The sequence below is a fragment of the Hoplias malabaricus genome, chromosome 9, assembly GCF_029633855.1.
Source record: "Hoplias malabaricus isolate fHopMal1 chromosome 9, fHopMal1.hap1, whole genome shotgun sequence".
Classification (NCBI taxonomy): domain Eukaryota; kingdom Metazoa; phylum Chordata; class Actinopteri; order Characiformes; family Erythrinidae; genus Hoplias; species Hoplias malabaricus.
This window is the reverse complement of record NC_089808.1, coordinates 21,262,753-21,282,004: the sequence shown is the minus strand read 5'-3', so window position 1 is coordinate 21,282,004 and position 19,252 is coordinate 21,262,753. Positions and strand designations below refer to the sequence as shown.

General features: G+C 42.2%; 1 protein-coding gene across 5 annotated transcripts in view; it reads left to right on the top strand.

The window, feature by feature from the left end:
* The first annotated feature begins 4,439 nt into the window (after positions 1 to 4,439).
* The window catches only part of epha4a (eph receptor A4a), a 49,938-nt gene continuing 35,125 nt past the window's right edge, over positions 4,440 to 19,252 (top strand). For all 5 annotated transcript variants that reach the window (XM_066680350.1, XM_066680349.1, XM_066680348.1 and 2 more), the window contains exons 1-3: positions 4,440 to 4,766; positions 6,824 to 6,891; positions 8,436 to 9,099. In XM_066680350.1, the coding sequence (XP_066536447.1) occupies positions 4,679 to 4,766; positions 6,824 to 6,891; positions 8,436 to 9,099 (820 nt within the window). In that variant the 5' untranslated portion in view covers positions 4,440 to 4,678. The remainder of the gene's footprint in view (positions 4,767 to 6,823; positions 6,892 to 8,435; positions 9,100 to 19,252) is intronic.

Below are 19,252 nucleotides of genomic sequence, written 5' to 3'. Positions count from 1 at the left end.
CTTGATGTCACCGCCGCCCGTGGTGGCTCTCCGCCCACTGCCCACTGGAGCTGCCGATCAATAGGCTCTGGTGGACCTAGGTCCAATGTGATTGGTCTAGTGCTTGGATGGCGAATCTCCGCCTCCTCCAGGGCTAATTGGACCTTTATGGTTGCGCAGTGGTTCGTGCACATCGAGAAAATAAAACGCCATTCTCCTCACTGCTTCAAGTGACAATCGATGTCGGACAGCCATCTCCGAACGCCAGATGCTCCGCCCGGCCTCATTATGGCCTGCGAGATGGTTGTGGCGGAGCAACGCCGACGCAACAAAGCCTCACCATTACAACCCTTAGAGACCGAACCCCAAACGTCACCTGCTCCTCAAAGTAATGCCATTAAAGGGAGAGAATCCCAACGGGGCCCAAACCAAGAACAATGTGTCCTCTCCTCTGGCTCATATGCTGCCAGGAAGTGCCTTCTGCGATTGGATGAAACTAGCATGCTAAATTTTTTTAAGCTTGTTTTGCAACTACTATAATATCCTCTGATCTGGTGTGTGCAAACCAGAGAAGAAACCGCACTTTCTTTGTAAACAATACACTTTGCTACGAACTACACTCTCTGGACTTTAAGATCTATACTTAACAAAACAGAATCTCACTTATCTATTTAAGATAATGTTTTAAGTCATCATTTGGATTTCTCATTTCTATTCTGGCTCTAGCTCAGATTGAAGACTTCACAACTTAAATATTGATGCTCTGACACTGAGGAGCAGAGTAACCTTTTGCAGTAGGAAGGCAAGACTGCCAACGGAAAACACTATTTACTTTAGTTCCCCATTGTTCCATGATTTATGTTCCTATGAACCTCACAACTACTACATACTATATTACACATTATAAGCTGCAGACACACTGTGCAATTTGAGTTGCTATGTTAAACTGGCAAAGTTTGGCATCTTAAAAAGTCTCTCATTTTGATGCAGTTAGCAAGCTAGCTAATTTACTAACGATAAAGGGAAATAATTGAACTTGCAAGAGCAAAGCTCTGTTCACTTACCTGTAGCTAAAAGCTGTATCTAAGTGGTATGGTTAACAACAGTGAGATGGCTTCTATGTAGCTACGGTTAGCCCAAGAGCTACGGACACTTTGGAGTCACCAATCCACCTACCAACGTGTGTTTTTGGAAACCGGAGCACCCGGAGGAAACCCACTCAGTCACCCAGAGCGGGAATCGAACCTACCGACTGCGACACTACCTGCTGTGCCACCGTGCCGCCCCTACCCCAATCAGCAATTGTATAAATGTAGCAATAATAAAACCACTTACTGAATGACTAGAATATAATCTTTGTGCTTATTTATGAATACTGAGAATAACATCTTAAAATGTTGTTGCTAAAGACTCTAGCATTTTCTCCATTTTGGAACATGAGAGCTACCATACACGAACGTATGAACGCAACATCACAGCTGGCTGGAGTCACCGAGGTTCTGTTCATTGAATGACAAAAAGATTCAGTTCAGTGTGAGAGCAGCAAAACATTTCAAACTGAGGTGTTTGTGACTGACTTTACACATAGATCCTGCAAGAATTCAGAGCTGTCTTTTTACAGAGGACCAAACTCTAATCAAAAGAGAAGCAAATGACATATCAGTGAAATATGTGGTGTGTCTCCTTAAGGCATTAACGCTGCTGCATGTGAATAAGTGTCCTGCCATACATGTGGCTGTCAGAAGTGTCCCTGACTTCTCTGCAGCTCTCCAATGGGGACTCACCTTGCAATGTGTTTCACCTGCACAGATATTGGTCACTGTACAGTCTAACGTCTTTAATCAAGTCATCGCTTCTTTCATTCTTGTTTTCACTCTGTTTTTCTATTAAAATGAGGGTTCTTCAAGGGTCTATCAGTAAATGGAAATGGTTCTATATAGCTACTGGCTTCTTGGACCAAATGGAGTATATACTGTACATGGTTCTTAGTCAGATATTTTTTAATAGGTTCTAAAGCACAGCAAAAAAGGTTCTTCTTCTACTGCAAACTTGACATCTTAACAATAGCTTTCTTGCTGGTGTATAGAATCTTTTTTGAACAACCCTTAAATGATCAATAATTTTTAAGATAGTGGTAAATGCAGCCAATTGTTTTACTATTCGGTGGCGCAGCAGGTAGTGTCACAATCATACAGCTCCAGGGTCCTGGAGGTTGTGGGTTCGATTCCCGCTCTGGGTGACTGTCTGTGAGGAGTTGGTGTGTTCTCCCCGTGTCTGCGCGGGTTTCCTCTCACAATCCAAAAACACACGTTGGTAGGTGGATTGGTGACTCAAAAGTGTCTGTAGGTGTGAGTGAATGTGTCTGTGTTGCCCTGTGAAGGACTGGCGCCCCCTCCAGGGTGTATTCCCACCTTGCGCCCAATGATTCCAGGTGGGCTCTGGGCCCACCGCGACCCTGAACTGGATAAGGGTTACAGATAATGAATGAATGAATGTTTTACTATTCAGTCCAACCAAAAAGGTTTTTTTTTTTTTCTGGCAGAAAAGGCAAGGTCAATGCATACCCTCTATAGGTTAAGGATGTGATAATAAATGTCAATGTTCCCAATGAAATGTACACATGAAATGTATTCATGTCAGAAATTTGTGACAAATACTATGAATTAATGTTATGAATAATTTTTTTGGCTTGGGAAAATATGCTGGGGAAATTCTCCAATTTGTATTGCTGTCTTTGCATGCTTCCCATAATCCTCCACACACAGCTGCCATCTCTCTGAATAGAAATAAATAAGAGGTGAAGTGAAAATGCCTCACTTTCCTGCAACATAAATGCATTGTTAAGGAATTTTTAAATTTCATGACCAAAAGTCTAGCCAATCATTTCTATGTGGACATAGACTTGGAATGCTGATGTACTTCTTTTGTGTGGCCACTAAAGTCCCAAATGGGTCATTTCAGGGTTTGTACTGGCCCCTCAGGTGGACCAAAGACGCTTACCGTTCAATCACTGGACACTGGACAGCAGGCACATCAGTGACCAGATCAGTGGAATCTGTGTTCTGTAAGCATCTGCTACTATTGATGAGAAGCCATGGATAGTGGGAGGGGGTATCAATGCACGACTGACAACCTGGGGTCATTGAGAGTGGGTGGACAAAGAATAGAAAAAGAAGCTTCAAACAAAGACAAAAGGGTCAGTTTAGCCCTGTTTGCCCCTTCAGATGTACACAGCCCTACAGAGACAGCAACCATGTCAGTGATATATATATATATATATATATATATATATATATATATATATATATATATATATATATATATATATATATATATATATATATATATATATATATATGCCTTACAGTAAACTTTCTTTACTTTTGAGTCTTTTAAGACTGATACAGGATCAGGTCATACAGGATCTGTGGAGTGCCGCTAAGGTTCTCATGGCTAAAGCCCATCAACTCCTCACAGGAATGTTCCAACACCTAGTGTAAAGTTTTCCCACAAACGTAGCAGCTGTTATTGCAGCAATGGCACACCAAATATTTAATAATACCCTACATCCAGGAGTAAACTTCGATGAAACTACGTCCACAAACGTGAGGGCAAAGAGTGAAAGTGAGGATATAATGTCAAATATAGAGGTGAACGGTAGGGGGCGGACTGGGACTTCAATCATAGAACTTCTTGTTTTGCATCCACTCAACCTACTAAGCCAACACAAAACTCAGGTTTCATTAGTTATCATCTTCATAATATTTCTCTCTCTTTCCTTCTCTCTGATCAAAAACTGAGCTTCTGGGGGCATGTGCATGAATCAAGACCGTTTTCATACTGTAATTCCATCCAACATGTTAAACCCATCATACATAAAAACCAAGACTTGCAGAAATATGCCATGCTTTTGTGTATTTCCTAAAAAGGGTCCCAGCCAGGATGAATTAGTTGGACCATTGTGGGCTGAACATGGGTTAGCTGGGTTCAAGGTGGGCATATGCTTTGAATGGGTGGGTACCTGGGCTATTAGTGGGACCCAGGTTGTCAATGGTCAATACAGGTCAATGTATCGGAAAAGGGTATATCCCGGTAATGCTCCTAATATATATATATATGTATATATATATACGGCCTACTGAAGGGTCCTTATGCAGGGCCGACGGATTAAACTAGCTAGTACTAGGGCTGCTACAATTTGCCCCACATTAGTGTGTTGGCTGGGATGTGTTAACTTATTATTTGTATACGCACCAACTAGTGTACGCGTTATTAGTTCTGCTCACCCGTTTTCAGACAGCCCCCGCCCTCCTACACTTTGATTGGTTTGCAGAACCCGAGAAGGAACTAGTTACCAATCATAGTGCAAACCGAACTACGAGGGAGGTGATGTAATAAACAGGCCAATCCTAGATTGGGGGCGGGGCTTGGGAATGTGGTTGGAAAACGGGTAGGGAAAATATCACCGTCTGGTCCTCCCACCTCATTGGTTTTGTATTAGTGTGTGTGTGTGTGTGTGTGTGTGTGTGTGTGTTTTAGCCATCACTCTTTACTCCACAGGGATAAAGACAGACACAACTTCGGTCCGCTCGCGGAGCGAAGGAGAGAGAGACGCGCACACGGAGACGTTACGACAAAAGGGAAATAATAATAACGAAAATAAGAACAATATTTGTTTTTTTTCTTTTTTTAATTTAAAATGACACGGACGGCTACCCTCGCGTTCATATATCTTTTATGGATTTTAAAGAGAGCGTCAACTGCACGGGTTTATCCTCCCAATGAAGGTAAGGAAGATGCAAATTGATAATAATTTAAAAACACACAAAATAAGATAAACAACAATACCCTTTGGAGTTGTTTATGTTTACGTGAGTTCGCGCGAGCGCTGCTTGTGTCGTTGACGTTAGAGAATATAACAGAAAAGTCTCACCTCTGGAAACATTTCCCACGCAGTTCCGTCCAAAAGTTGATATATAAACATAAATGTTGGACATTAAACGCGTAATTGAAAAGTAGCCGAGTTTCCCAACCGCCTGAAGTAACGTTTAACGGTCTCAGTTACTTTGGGTAAAATGCGTTGGGAGAATTATAGTCTTTGTAAAGCAGCTGCCACAATTGATCCGATAGACGGTGGATTCTCTACATCAGAAACCATTGTTTTTAGGAAAGCTAGATACTTGTCTAACTCTGTATAATTATGTTCGGTTTTGTGCTGCTTCATTTTGTTTTTTTCCTGAGAGAAATGAACCAAAATTTGAAAGCAGTTTTACACGACGTTTCGCTGGTTCTCGTAAGGGTTTTAGACCACATCAATAACGTTAACTCTGAAAAAAAAAAGAATTAAAAACTGTCCCCTTGCTTTAGGGACATGTTGCAGTTATCTGAAGGGCTCGGGAATAGGAGCTGCTGTAAACTCGTGTTTTCCAACAGCAATGCAGCGCCAGTTACAACGCGTTACAGCGTGGACCCCGTAACGCTCCAGAAAATGAAATGAAGTGAATTATATTAGCTGCGCTGTCTAAAATGTTGTCTTCTAACCGACTTTCCCCCATTTATAAATGCTTAATGAAGACCAAATAGCCGTCTACACTCGTAAAAATAAAATAGTCTGTTATTTTTAGGCGAAGAAAAACCACGTTTGTTCCTTACAGAACCTGACAGTGGATGATCGAAAGAACCATTTTCACGACTTCTTCCCCATTTGTTTCTACTTGTAGACCAAATGGCCGTCTGCACTCTCCAGTTTTAAGCTGTTTATGAGCGAAAATCTCATTTGTTTCTTTGGAGAACCTTCCAGTGGAGAAGAGAACCATGTTCTTTCTTTGGTTCTACAAAGAATAACCGTCTTAAAGCAAACGAATAAGAAAGAGCCCCTAATTAGGTATACATTATGTGAATTCTATGTAGAGATTGAGAAGGTTATTCACTTTTTTTTTCATTGATGGTTCTTGAGGGAATCCAAAGGGTTTTCTGTTTCACTCAAAGGAACCTTTGTGACACCTTCATTTTTAGAAAGCGTACCTGCTTGTTGTGAGCCCTAAAACAGATCTTCATGGCAGTGACTTGATATAGAATCTATATCAATATAAACTATTTTAATGCTTATGTCATTTTTGTTGCCTGATTTCATTTTAAAAATAAAATGTTTGTAAAACATCCATTAAAAGTGCTATTATTGCAAAACCGGGTTTCACAAATCTTCTGCTATTAGTGTTATTAGTCTCTTTTTTGTTGTTGTTGTAATAAATACAGTCCTTTTTGATGAGAAAGTGGATTTTAAAGAGTCATATATTTATAGATTTTGGTCTATTTGTTTCTCAGTTTACCTTTTAAATTTCTTAAACCCAACATTCACGCTTTGTTTTTTTCTTTCTTTATTATTATTATTATATATTTTTTCGATGGCTTTGTTACAGAAAATTATCAATTATTCATTGTGGAATTTAAATGTATGTCTTGAATTATGTCTTAGTGTAGTATTAACAGACGACTGCATTGAATAACAGTGATTAAGATTTAATTTATTACCATTGAGACTGTACCCAGTAGGTGTTCATTCAGCACTGGGAATTTTGCTCTGTGTGGTTGAAAATTTTACATAATAAAACTATATTTCATGTTGGTCTGGACTGAAAATCAGAAACATGAAAAATATTATTAAATAAAGAAAAAAGAACCCTGAAATAAGGCTGGGGGCTACACAAGGTTGGAAGGCCAGAGCTAACAGCCACATAAACTGCACTCAGATATCTATCTTAGCAAAGAATTCTGCGGGCCTAATTTTCATGTCTTTATATTTATAGTTTTCTTAAATCTCTTGTCTGCTTTCTCATCACTGCAGTAACGTTGCTGGACTCCAGGACGGTGCAAGGCGAGTTGAAATGGGTGGCGAGTCCTGCAGAGGGAGGGGTGAGTACTTGCAACAAGGAGTCACAAAGGAGAAAAGAATATTTGTTGGTTTCGGGCAATCATATTTGGAAGGGGAAACTGCCAAAGAGTCAACAAGAAGCGCTTTATTGTGGGGCTTTTTCCCCCCTTTTGCGGAAATGCGCCGTCAGTCTTTCGTGCTGAATAAAAACAGATGATGATCCGAGTTGTTTCAGATTGCCAAAGTGTGCCAAGAGCCTTCGAAAAGTCGCTGAAAGGTCTTTTCTAGCACGAATACAGCAGGGGCAGATCCTGACATAGGCCTGTTCCGGTGAATGTCCTTCAGTTACTGAAAGCAGTTAGAACAAATTAAAGTTTTCTGCACACCAGAAAGAACATGGGCAGGAAAAATCTTGAATTTGACAAGGCACTAGTATTTTAATTTCATATTATGGCTGTTATGACAAAACCTTGGCCACACTGGGCACAGGCAATGTGAGTTTTTTATTAAGCTTTAAACCAATGTCTGAATTTGAGGTCATTCCGAGTTGACAATGGATTGTGTCTTTTTGTATTGGTGTTAAGCAGGATGTAAGATATTTGACTGACACTGGGTTTGGAGGCATAATTGATTTATTTCTAATGCACCCCTATTGGAATGACCTATTTGTATGGGCATAGCATATTGTGACCAAAATATGGTCTCTTTTTTGACTGGCTGTGCCATTAATTGACCCAAACTTAGGACTGCAGCCCCATTCTTTTAGCCATGTTCAAGTTTAATGGTGCATTCTGCTCAGCTTTGCTCAGACTCTGTCAAAGCAGTTAAACATTATGTCACAGCTTTAGGATTTATGCACAGGTAGCTTACAGCATCCAATAACAAGACTCAGAGACCTAAAGAAACTAGAGCATTTTTCAATAAAAAACAAAAAACAAAAACATAGCCCTATTTTCATCCAGGCAGTGAAATATTTAACATTAGTGTCTAATGTTATTTAAGAGTGCAGTGTTCAAATTCCAGAAACTGTAATTTCTCACCACTGCCATGTTAATGGTCTCCATCTCCCCAAACATTACGTTTAAACATTTAAGTCTGTTTTTAAAAGAGGATTAAATATTGATGTTCAGAAAAAGGCCTGCGTCTTTAAAGTAGTCTCCAGAAACACCTTTGCTAATGCAAGCTCGGGCTGAGTGTATATAGATATAATGGACACTTGACATAGCCTTGAGCAGTTCCAGATTCCAAGTTGTGCTGTCAAACACAAATCTTCTCCAACGTTTTCCTTCCTCTGTGGCTCCTCCAAGATCCCGGAGAGGCCAGAATGTTTCCAAACAGTAGAATCCATCAGCTCACAGAACTGCGCCTTTTCAGAATGCTTTTTATTCTGAAGAGCGTGCAGCTGACGGAATGGCAGAAACTTAGCAGATGCGTGATTAAATCCTCATCATCAGAAAGTAATCAATGCAAGTCAAGGCAGCTGTTAGCTGGCAGACTGCAAGTGTGGGATGGAGTGCACCTGCTGAGATAAAGGCCTCTAATAAGTGTATCTTTCTCTCTCTCCCTCTCTCTATCTCTCTCTCAGTGGGAAGAGGTGAGCATCATGGATGAGAAAAACACACCTATCCGGACCTACCAAGTGTGCAACGTCATGGAGCCCAGCCAGAACAACTGGCTGCGGACGGACTGGATTGCGCGTGGCGGTGCCCAGCGCGTCTACATCGAGATCAAATTCACGCTGCGTGACTGCAACAGCCTGCCCGGAGTCATGGGCACCTGCAAGGAGACCTTCAACCTCTACTACTATGAGTCCAACAATGACAAGGAACGCTACATCCGTGAGAACCAGTTCAGCAAAATCGACACCATCGCCGCAGATGAGAGTTTCACACAGGTGGACATTGGCGATCGCATCATGAAGCTGAACACAGAGGTGCGGGATGTGGGGGTTTTGAACCGCAAAGGTTTCTACCTGGCCTTCCAGGATGTGGGGGCATGCATTGCCCTGGTGTCCGTGCGGATCTTTTACAAGAAGTGCCCGTTGACCGTGCGTAATCTGGCCCAGTTCCCGGACACCACCACTGGGGCAGACACCTCTTCACTGGTGGAGGTACGTGGATCCTGTGTGGACAACTCGGAAGAGCGGGAAGTTCCCAAGATGTATTGTGGAGCAGATGGGGAATGGCTGGTGCCTATTGGGAACTGCTTGTGCAATCCAGGATTTGAAGAGCGAACCGGAGCCTGCCAAGGTGAGGGCTTTGGTCACTTCTTTTGGAAGACTTCCAGGGGTTTTTGGGCCATGTGTTGTTCATTTGTCTTCCAAGTGCAGAGGTATGGCTGCAGCTGATTATCTATAATCAATTCATATTTAGTCTATTGTTCAGTTCATCAACTTAACAAGCTTTTATAGCTCCCATTTCCAAACATCACTCAAGTTCCTTCAGCAATATCTTCTTTTATAGTAGAGTGAAACAATAGAAGCAATTTCAGAGGCCTGACTTGAATGTGACACTTTAGTTGATGACTGATCGAAAGGGGACATATTATAAAAGAATTCAGGGCTTGTGAGCCTTTCAACTCACACACTGTGAAGCAAGAACAGTCTATCATTTTTTTTAGTCTTCTGTTCTGAGTCTCTCCAATCATTGGAGACTCTGGACCTGCGTTAGCGAGGTTAAGACAGGGTTAAACAAAGTTAAATAAACATAGAGGTGCAGAGAAATAAACACTGACTAAGACTAGAACTTTGGGGGGGCAGCTTCTGCTCCACACTGCTGTGCACTTGGGGCCAGGGTGAACAGCGAGTGACTCATTCTCATTTAAAGGAATAGGCGCTGAATGTGACCATTCAGATTAGGGCTGTTTAGACAGGGTCAGAATGCTGCTGTGGGGTTTGGTCTTTGTGGTATTATAACCAAAGTAAGTCATGTATTATTAATACCTCAGAACAGTTTTCACTTGTGAAAAAAGAGGGAAAACATGACCATTTATAATTTAGTTTTCTATTGTTCGCAAATAGTGAAAGTGGAAAAATAATGTGGCAAAAGCGCAAATAAAAATAAATATGACTTTTATTAAAAGTAGAATGTAACAATGTTCTGATGATGATACATTAATTTTCTACTTTTTTATTTATGTGAATTAACCTCAGGCAAATTAATAGCACACCTCATTTACATCCTATATAAAGTACCATAAGCTTTTGATTATGAAAGATACCTACTATGGAAAATAGCTCAGATAATTGTGGCCAGCTCAGACAATTGCAGTCTGACAATTATGTAACAATCATGGCAGACCTTGCCATAATCACCCCCACTGCTTTTAGTAGTTGGTTGAAAGGACTGTGTTGTTAGAGCCATTTTTAAATGTTTTAAAATAAGCTACAGCTTTGTTGAGTAGTCATTATAGGCCTCCAATCTACATCTACTTTATCTGAAACCTGAATTCCATTTGTTAGGCGCTCTCCAAAAAAGTAGCATAGCAGCAGGGTTTACAGTTTCCAGGTGAGGACGAAAGTGACGAAAAACTGTTGCGCTCTGAGCGTGAGTGTGCTGCGTTTTCTCACTGGGGAAGCGTTAGAAGTTTCCCTGATCTAGACAGCTGGACACTCAGCAGAGCTTGGAGGATTATGGGGTTGTTGCTGGTCGGGGGGCCTGCTGGTGATTACGGATCGCTCTGTTTGATATCAGAACACCTCCCTATGGATTTGCGCGAGAGGAGCGTTAGCGCTAATTGTTTTTTTGTTCGAGCGGCAGCCGTGTGGCTTACAACTGTGCAGTGCACTTTAATTAGATCGTGGGTTCAGGCTGTATCTTTCTCAAGGTGAGAGATTGTTTCAGTGCAAGGAGAGTGCAAGGAGAGAGGGAGGAAAAATGAGTTTCATTAATAAAAAGAGCATTACACTGAAAAAAAAAATATATTAAAGGTTCATCAGGTGTTCGCTGTTCTAGTTTCGATGAACAAAAATTTTCCACAGTAGTACAATAGATCCAAACCTTATCGTTATATATTATGTTCCATATATATGTAGTGTTCTGTAAACATATATCATATATGATATGTTATTGGCATCCTGCCCACTCTTAGGTCAAACTGTGTGGTGTGTGTCACCATACAAAAACTGTCCTGCACTGCCTCAGTTTTCCGTTTGGTTCTCACTGTCCGTGACTTCGCCAAAGGCCGCCGAGGGGCTCAGCACAGTGTCCGGGTGAAGCCGGGGTCATTGCACATGAAGGAGAGAGGCGAGGACAGACAGTCAGTTTGAGAACAGCCCCTCTGTCTCTGCAACCTCCACGTGAAAAGCGTCTGGTCCAGGAGAGGGTCACTGCTTGTGCACGGGTGATAAACGGCATGTTGGCCAGTCCACTGCCGGTAATTTATGAGGGCTATCTCAGCGGGCTAATTGCATGACAAATACGGGGTGTAATTTAGGGCTCCTGTGGGGTTTTGGGATGTGGGGTGAGGGGGGGTGTGTAACAGCCGCAGCAGGCGGTCTCTTTGTGGATGGGTGGCTTCTGGAAGGGGCATGTATTGGTTTTAAAAAAATTAAAACAAACAAAAATAATAATAATAATAATAATAAAAAACAGCTTTTCCCTGCCAGGGCTTTTATTTGGTGGAACTAGCCAACAGCATCTGGGTTCTACACTTTTTGCCCCCTCTCTGTTTCTAGAACTTCTATAACTTCACAGCTGTGCAGAAAGAAAGGAAACGGGGCCATATTTCATTGGATGCTGAAGGTCTGTTCCATATGGACAGTTAGTGGAAAATTTGAAATCACTTCACAGTTGGAGATAATGACTTTATTACTCTTTGCAATGGGGGACAACTGTGTGTTTGCACCCCTGAGATGAATGCTATGTGTTGGCAACTGTCATTATCGCAAATTACAAGGAACTCTGAAAGCCTGATATGAAATACATTTTTAAAAAAATATTTATGCAACTCTGTGAACACATGCAAAGTGTCTGATTTTGGCTCAGATTAAAGTTGCAGTGAAAACATGTCATAAATTTGCCTTGTATAGGTCTTGGAACTTTTTAAAATTGTAGATAACCGTATTATCCCGAGTGTTGCAGGTGCCATGGCGTTCTTTCCTATTTTCATTAACTCTATATTGTGGCCCAGGCATCCGTGGAGAGTTAACCCATCAGATGTTGTTCTCAACCAAGCAACAGGCAGTTGCACCCTCATTGGGGAAAGTTCAAAAGGTGGCCCATTCTCCCAGCCTGGGGATGAGTGTCAGTGTCTTCTTAATAAGTCCATGTGTGGAGCCTGGATAGGGGGGTTGGGAGGCATGGGTTCACCTTCAATGTGAGGCGTATAGAAGGGGGAGAGCACATTCTCAACGGGGCGTCTTGGATTCCATGTGACAAAAAAAAGCCCATTGAGGATAGGGGATACAAGCCTCGTAGTGCAGAAGGCGTCAAAGGCACCCTTTGGCTGATTGTTGGGGTGTTGGGGTCTAGGGCACAGAAGAGGAACACTAGACGGGGTCAGGGGTGTCCCCCTCCACGCCCATCTCAAGACCGGGGTCACGGCAGAGACTGATTAAGACGTCAAAATTTTGACAGCTGCGCCTGAGCAGGGGCAGGTTTGAAAACAGATCGAGCGAGAGAACGAGGGCCAAGGGAAGCGTAAAAATCCGCCAGAGCTTTTAAACGTGAATGGAGCCAGGAGGAAGGTGCAGCCTGGGGATTTGCGCCTTTGACTTCTTTGTGAGAATTTGTTGCTGCTCATGTGCTGGGAAAGAATGAGCGGGAGAGTGGAAATCAGGCATTTCTAAGCAATGCTGGGCGAATGCCTCGTGGGGAGTTGGGCAGCATTTGGTATGATGGTCGCCAGCTGTTAGTATTAGAAAGCACCCCTGCTGCTCTAGACCCAAAATGTAATAGTGAGGTTTTTGTCCAAGGTCCAGGCCAACTCCGTGGTGTGTGCTCTACACAGCAAATGCAAGCCAGCCTGCGGTATAATCGTAACTGTGGTCATTTTTTGAGTCAGCTCAAGCTCCGTTTTCATGCGCTTCAGGTATGAAGCAATGATATTCTAAAAATGAATTATGGAGACTGGAACAGGAACAGTCTGAGGCACCATGCCCTTAAAATTGACATTTTAGCCAAAATGGAGTTGCAGATATTGGTATAATAAGAAAAGTGCCCTTTTGCTGGGTGATTTTATTTGAGAGTGGGTGTGAACTTTTCAGATTGGAGGGAAGCTGAAACTGAGAAATGGTTGTCCCTTAACGACCTTGAGAACTTTTTTTTTTAGGAGGAAGAAAAAACTCTTTTTGCTTTGTTTAAGAAAGAGATTTGAAGAAAGGCTCCATCTTGTTTTCAATCTGTTCTCTACCTACATCTGCTACATCTGTTCTATGTAGTTCATTAACCCAGACAATTATTTTTAAGCACTTTCCATTTTTTAACCACATGTATCTGATGAGCTCAGCACAGGCACCCTGAAAAAAAAAGAAAGCTTCTTTTTTAGGAACAAATCTACCACCAGAGAAATTGTCCTTGTTGGCCACCATAATATCAGTATATAACTTTCACTGTGTCCATGCAGAGCTCTGTGTGCTGCTATGTTGTCTATTAGTATATCAAATATGCACATGGCTTTATTATTCTAGCAATGTATTGGAAGTGAGAGCTCATGTAGAGCACTGTTCTTTAATTTTCTGTAACATCTTCAACCTGTTCAGTGTTCAGAATCTGCCTGGAACCACTGGCCCAAGGCAGAAACACACCCTGGACATGGTACCAATCCGTCACAGGGCTTTACACAGGTACATCTGTGAACACATTTGCACCTAGAGGAAACCCATGCAGACACAGGGATAACAAACCAACTCCTCATTAAATCCATAACGCCATGACCCTGGAGCCGCAGGGCAGTGCCACTGTGGCGTCCAATTTAGAGCATGATTCAGAATTATCAACGTGAAAAAAAGAGTTTGTTGACAAACTAATTCAAAGTTCTTAGAACTAGACTGCTGTGTTAGATCTTCTCTATGTGTAGGTAAATCTAAAACAGTCACATTCAGAAAACAAAGAGTGGATAAATCTAAAAAATATCTGAATACGACTTAGGTCTAAAAAAGGAATTGGCTTTGTTCACATTACCAGACCGAAGTGACTCAAATCTCATTTGTTTTCATGGCTGTGTAGACAAGTCAAATCAAACTTAAATCAGATTTTAATCACTTTTATATGTGGTGTTGGATCAGATACTAATGCATTTCATAACCATTTGATGTGCCGTTTTAGGGAGAGATTCGTTCACATTACAGTAGGTCTGGGCAATTGATTGAAAATTAATCAAAATTCAGAACATCAGAACTTCTAATCGACTGTCTATATCGATTATATTGTTTTTGTTTTGTTATGTCCCCACTGTGTCCCTTTTAAAACCACGCTACCAAACTGTAGTCACGTGATTCTGCCCCATAGAAGCAACCGAAACGCGGAGGCTGACCAAGCAACTTGAGAAACATGAGAGGAACGAGCTCCCAGCAACATTAGAAAAATATCCCAGCTTTAATACTGGAGCATATTTACAGTGCAAGCCTCATCACTGAACTACGAGGGTCAAAACACAAAAACAAAATACTCATACATTAATCGTAATCCTGATAAAATTAATCATGATATTGATTTGCACTCATATCGCCCAGCACTACGTTACAGAGTTATGAATGCGAACTGTCAAATTTGATCTAGTAATGTGAACACAACCATAAAACTGCACACCAAACGCACTTATATTTGAAGCTAGTGAGCAGTAGCTTGAATATCAGAGTATTCCCTTAAAGCATTATTTATGTATGAAGTTTGAATTGAGAGAATGTAGCTGCTTTCGACATGCGCTGCAAAGCAAATTCTGGTTTTAATCACACATTGACCAAACTGGTGTACTTAATGAACACTATTGATTTCTGACTTGCCGAGTGTAAAAGCAAGCAGCTGAATCACTGTCTCCTCTTGACTGTCAGCACTACACTGTGTTTGTGTGTGTGAGTGGTACACAGTGTACTCTGCCTGTATGTGTGTGTGTCTGTGTTTCTAATTAGTAAAAGCTAGCATGTTTATCTCAGTCCTGTCATAATTATGAGCAGGTGTGTGGGGTTCATCCTCAGCCTCAGCTGTGTGTTGTTGTTACTGCTCTTTTTCTCCAGCACACAATAGCCTCCGTCCGCTCTAAACGCTCCTCTGCTATGAATATTCATCACTTCCCTCTTTTTTGGGCTTTTGATGGCAAGCACATATGTTGATTCCTGTCACGAACCCCTTTAGTTCTCCATCCAGGGCTTCTGCGCAGGACAGTGAATGTGCCGTCAGCTGTCTAGGGTACGGGAGGGAGAGATCGAAAGAGAGAGAGAGAGAGGTGCCCTTTGATATCCAACAGATACATCATTTACATATTTTAAACGTCCATGAAATGCAAAGCCAGCGAACTTGTGTTTCTCCTAGACAATGGGGTTCTCTTCCCTTCTGAGAGAGCGAGAGAGGGTGGAGAGGGAGGGCTGCTCATCCCATTCTTTTCAGTCTGTGATCAATGCAGCAGGCTGTCCAGAATCATTTCCGTATTTAAATTTAAATGAGACGGTTAACCATATAGAATTACATGGTTAAACTTGAATGGCCGCTGCTTATATTCGCAGTCCAAATGTAATGGATGAAACTTAGTCTCCGCCATTTTGGGTGCTGTCAATGTCCTGTTGTTCACCCTGTGTTTGTGTGTTCATTGCCACATGTGTGTGCATTCTCCTTGACCCCATCCTGTCCATCATGGTCTGGTGCTTCTGCGAGGAAGTGCCTTCAACAACAGTGCTCCAGTCCTTCGGTTGTCACGGGCTGATGGATGGACGGTGGGTTCGAGTTTGTCTGCAGTGCACAGCTACCGGGAGTGAAGAAAAGTGGAGGTGACTCTGGGTGGGCCTGGACATCTCAGTTGTACACTTAACAATGATTTCTAATTTATCATAGCTAACATCTGGCCTGGCTTTCCTCCTGATATCCATCCACCCACCTAGTGAGAGTATACTCTTTCATCTTCTTCCTGTTTACATTGTCATGTTATATATATATTTATATTTATAATATATGCAAAAACAACCATTTTGGTTGTTACATTGGTTTCATTTTGTTTTTTTCCCCTCCCGTTTCTGCTTAAATACTTAATTTTAGCACATTTTTATTTAAAATCAAACCAATGTAATTCTTAATTTATGAGCACTGTCCGTTCCAGCTAGTCTTTTAGTATATTTTTGCTATCTCACCCAGCCTTATTTGATGCCTGACAACCGCTAACCACTTCCAACTCCCTTAATGAGAAACTCCAGTTCCAGATCTCAACATCTATCTAATTATCATTTTGTCCTAGTAGCCCAAAATTGAGTGCTGGCGTCCAGTTTAGCTCTATTAGATTGCAATAACCAGGCTTTTGAGAAAGCAGCTAATTCCAGAAGCGTAGCCAGCTAATTCTCTCCAGCAGAGCATCTGTATATCCGAGGCTGGCCTCCTGATTGACTTGCTCCTCATGCGCTCGGGCCTTATTGACTCATGGCTTGAATGACCCTCCCCTCGTCCTCTCTTATTAACCCAGGATCTTTTTAACTGTTGCTCTGCACACACGGTCCATGCCAGAGGCTAACGTTCATTTGACAAGGCGTCCATCACCGCCGCACTCCTGCGCCTAACCCTTTTCGGCAAAGAGCAATGAGCACCATTTGATTTGCTTTCTCTATAGGCTGGCTTCCATCCAGCAGGGTCACAGGTCAGCTGAGTTTGTGTCGGTGGGGGTGTGAACAGGACCATGCCAAGTTTGGCGGCGGGAAAAAATCAGAGCCATCCTTTTCTTTGGACTGAGCTTCTCTGGTTGTTGACCCACTTTTCGAGAAGGAGGGCGCACTAAACTTGACAGTCGCCATTTCTGCTGAGTGCCTTTGTCTTTGGGTTTTGATTTGGAGGATGCCAAAATTTCTTCAGACCAATGCGCCAGATGGATTGTGGGGCAGAGCAAACGTGCTTGTTTTCTTCCACTAATGAAGCATTCGGGAAAGCGTCATAGTTTGATTTATGATGACGAATGACTCGCACGAATCCAAGTGCCATTTGGTAAATCTGCTCTATATAAACACTGGGTTGTTTTGTGGCCATATAAACGTCCACATTTCAAAAGACTCTTTGTCAAATTTTCCCATGTTCTGTTTCAACATAAACACTTGAACCCATAAACATTGTAAGTTATCAAGTGCATATCCTCTAGAAGGTAAATGCTAGCATTGCGAAAAATGAAGTCAAGCTAGCTTTGTACTGAGACTGCAGTTACAGAACATTCATTTTCCATGCTGTCATATTTATATGTTTTAGATTATACTTAAATTTGTTCTGCATGGATAAAGCTGGTGTGGGGTATGTTTATATTTATTGTGTAAACTGTAAATCTCATTCAAATATATCCATCCATCCATTTTCTGTAACCGCTTATCCAATTTAGGGTCGCGGGGGGTCCAGAGCCTACCTGGAATCATCGGGCGCAAGGCGGGAATACACCCTGGAGGGGACGCCAGTCCTTCACAGGGCAACACAGACACACACACATTCACTCACACACTCACACCTACGGACACTTTCGAGTCGCCAATCCACCTGCAACGTGTGTTTTTGGACTGTGGGAGGAAACCAGAACACCCGGAGGAAATTCAAATATATATATATATATAAACTGAATACACTACTTCTTCATATCTGAAGTCAACAGTAGTTTTGAAGGGCAACATTTTAATCAATACTTATCATCACATATGCCTGATTTTATTGTATACTGCTCACATAGGCATACTAGACTCTATGATCGCAACTAGTTCCATTCCTTGTTATCCACATTAGCGTTCCTGAGCGTAATATATCCCTTAACTACCATACTGTGGGAAAACTATGCCACACAGGGCTCATATTTGTCTCGCTGGGGGATACTCCTGACTGAAGTGGCCTGAAGAAAGCTTCGTCTAACCTCCTCAAAGTCGGTTTGTCAGAGATCTGATAGGACGTCAGTTAACAGATGTCAATTAGGCCCGAGTGCATGCACGAGAGCGGCAGCCGGATGAAAAGATGGATTGAGTAATGGGATTATTTAAGGGCCGGCAGCCTTGTTTCCACAATGTGGAGTAATAGTGGTAATTATGCCGGAGGGCTCACGCTGCTGACTGAACAATAGGCATTAATACTTGTAATTATTTGGAGAGTCCGAGGCATGACGGGCTTGAATTCTCCCCGCTTAGACTGGAGAGGGTTTGTTTCTTTACCTTTAGCTGCTGGAGTGGATTGGACCACTCTGAAACCAGCTGCTAGGACTCTTGGATTGTCCCTGGAAGCGATTAGTTTTGACTTTGTGGCTTTGTTCAGCTGAAGACAGAATAAAGAGCAGGACATAGCAGTGTGTATTCTTGTAATGTTCAAGGAGGCCAATCTTGTTGATGCCTCTCTTTAGCATGGTTGCCATAATTGAAACAGTCCACAGAATCTAGCACAAGCACATATCTTTAGCATGTTTCCATAGTGTAGTAGCAAATGCTGCCAATTTCCTTGGCAGAAATGACATGAATGCTTTCAACAGGGATATATGAAGTGATATAAGCTCGTAGCAGCACTGTTTCATCACTGTAGACTGTAATCTGTATGATATTCTACCCCCCTCATACCATGTGGTTCATAATTCTGCTTCCCATTTAGCCAGCTGAACTCCCACCTCTCAGCATTAGTCTAACACTCCTGACGTGAAAATATCAATCTCTGCAAAGTTGCTCCCCGGACAGTTTGGGTGTCAAATACGCTAGTGGAGCAGCCTAGCTAGCGGTCACCATGGGAACCAGCCTTGTGTCCTTTATAATTTACACATGTGAAATACTGGTTGTTGACTGGCCATTAACAGGATTATGAAGGCGTGCTCCCCCCCTTTAACACATGTGACACGGTGAAGTGAGCGAGGCGTATGTCACGGCTGGCAGTATGGCTTTGTAAATGAGAAACAAACGCCCACACGCTGTCCCAGGTCACTTTTAGCAAACCATAGTGCGCATACGCATACATGTGCACATACTGTTTCACCAAAAAAAAATAAAAAATAAAAACAGCACAGTGCCGGTTGTAAATCAGTCACCGTGGCTGCGGTGTTGACACTTTTCTGCTTTGAATTTCCAGCCGGACATTAATCAGAGCGCTCAGCGGCACTTTGCCTCTCTCAGCACCTATTACACTCACACGTGCTTGCACACACACACACACACACACACATATGCTAGTTGGGCCCCTGACCCATGCAGCTTTCACTAACATGCTAGCTGCATCTCTTAGGAAAAACCTCTGCTAGAGTATCTGCTGTGTCAATATTAGCCCACTCCTC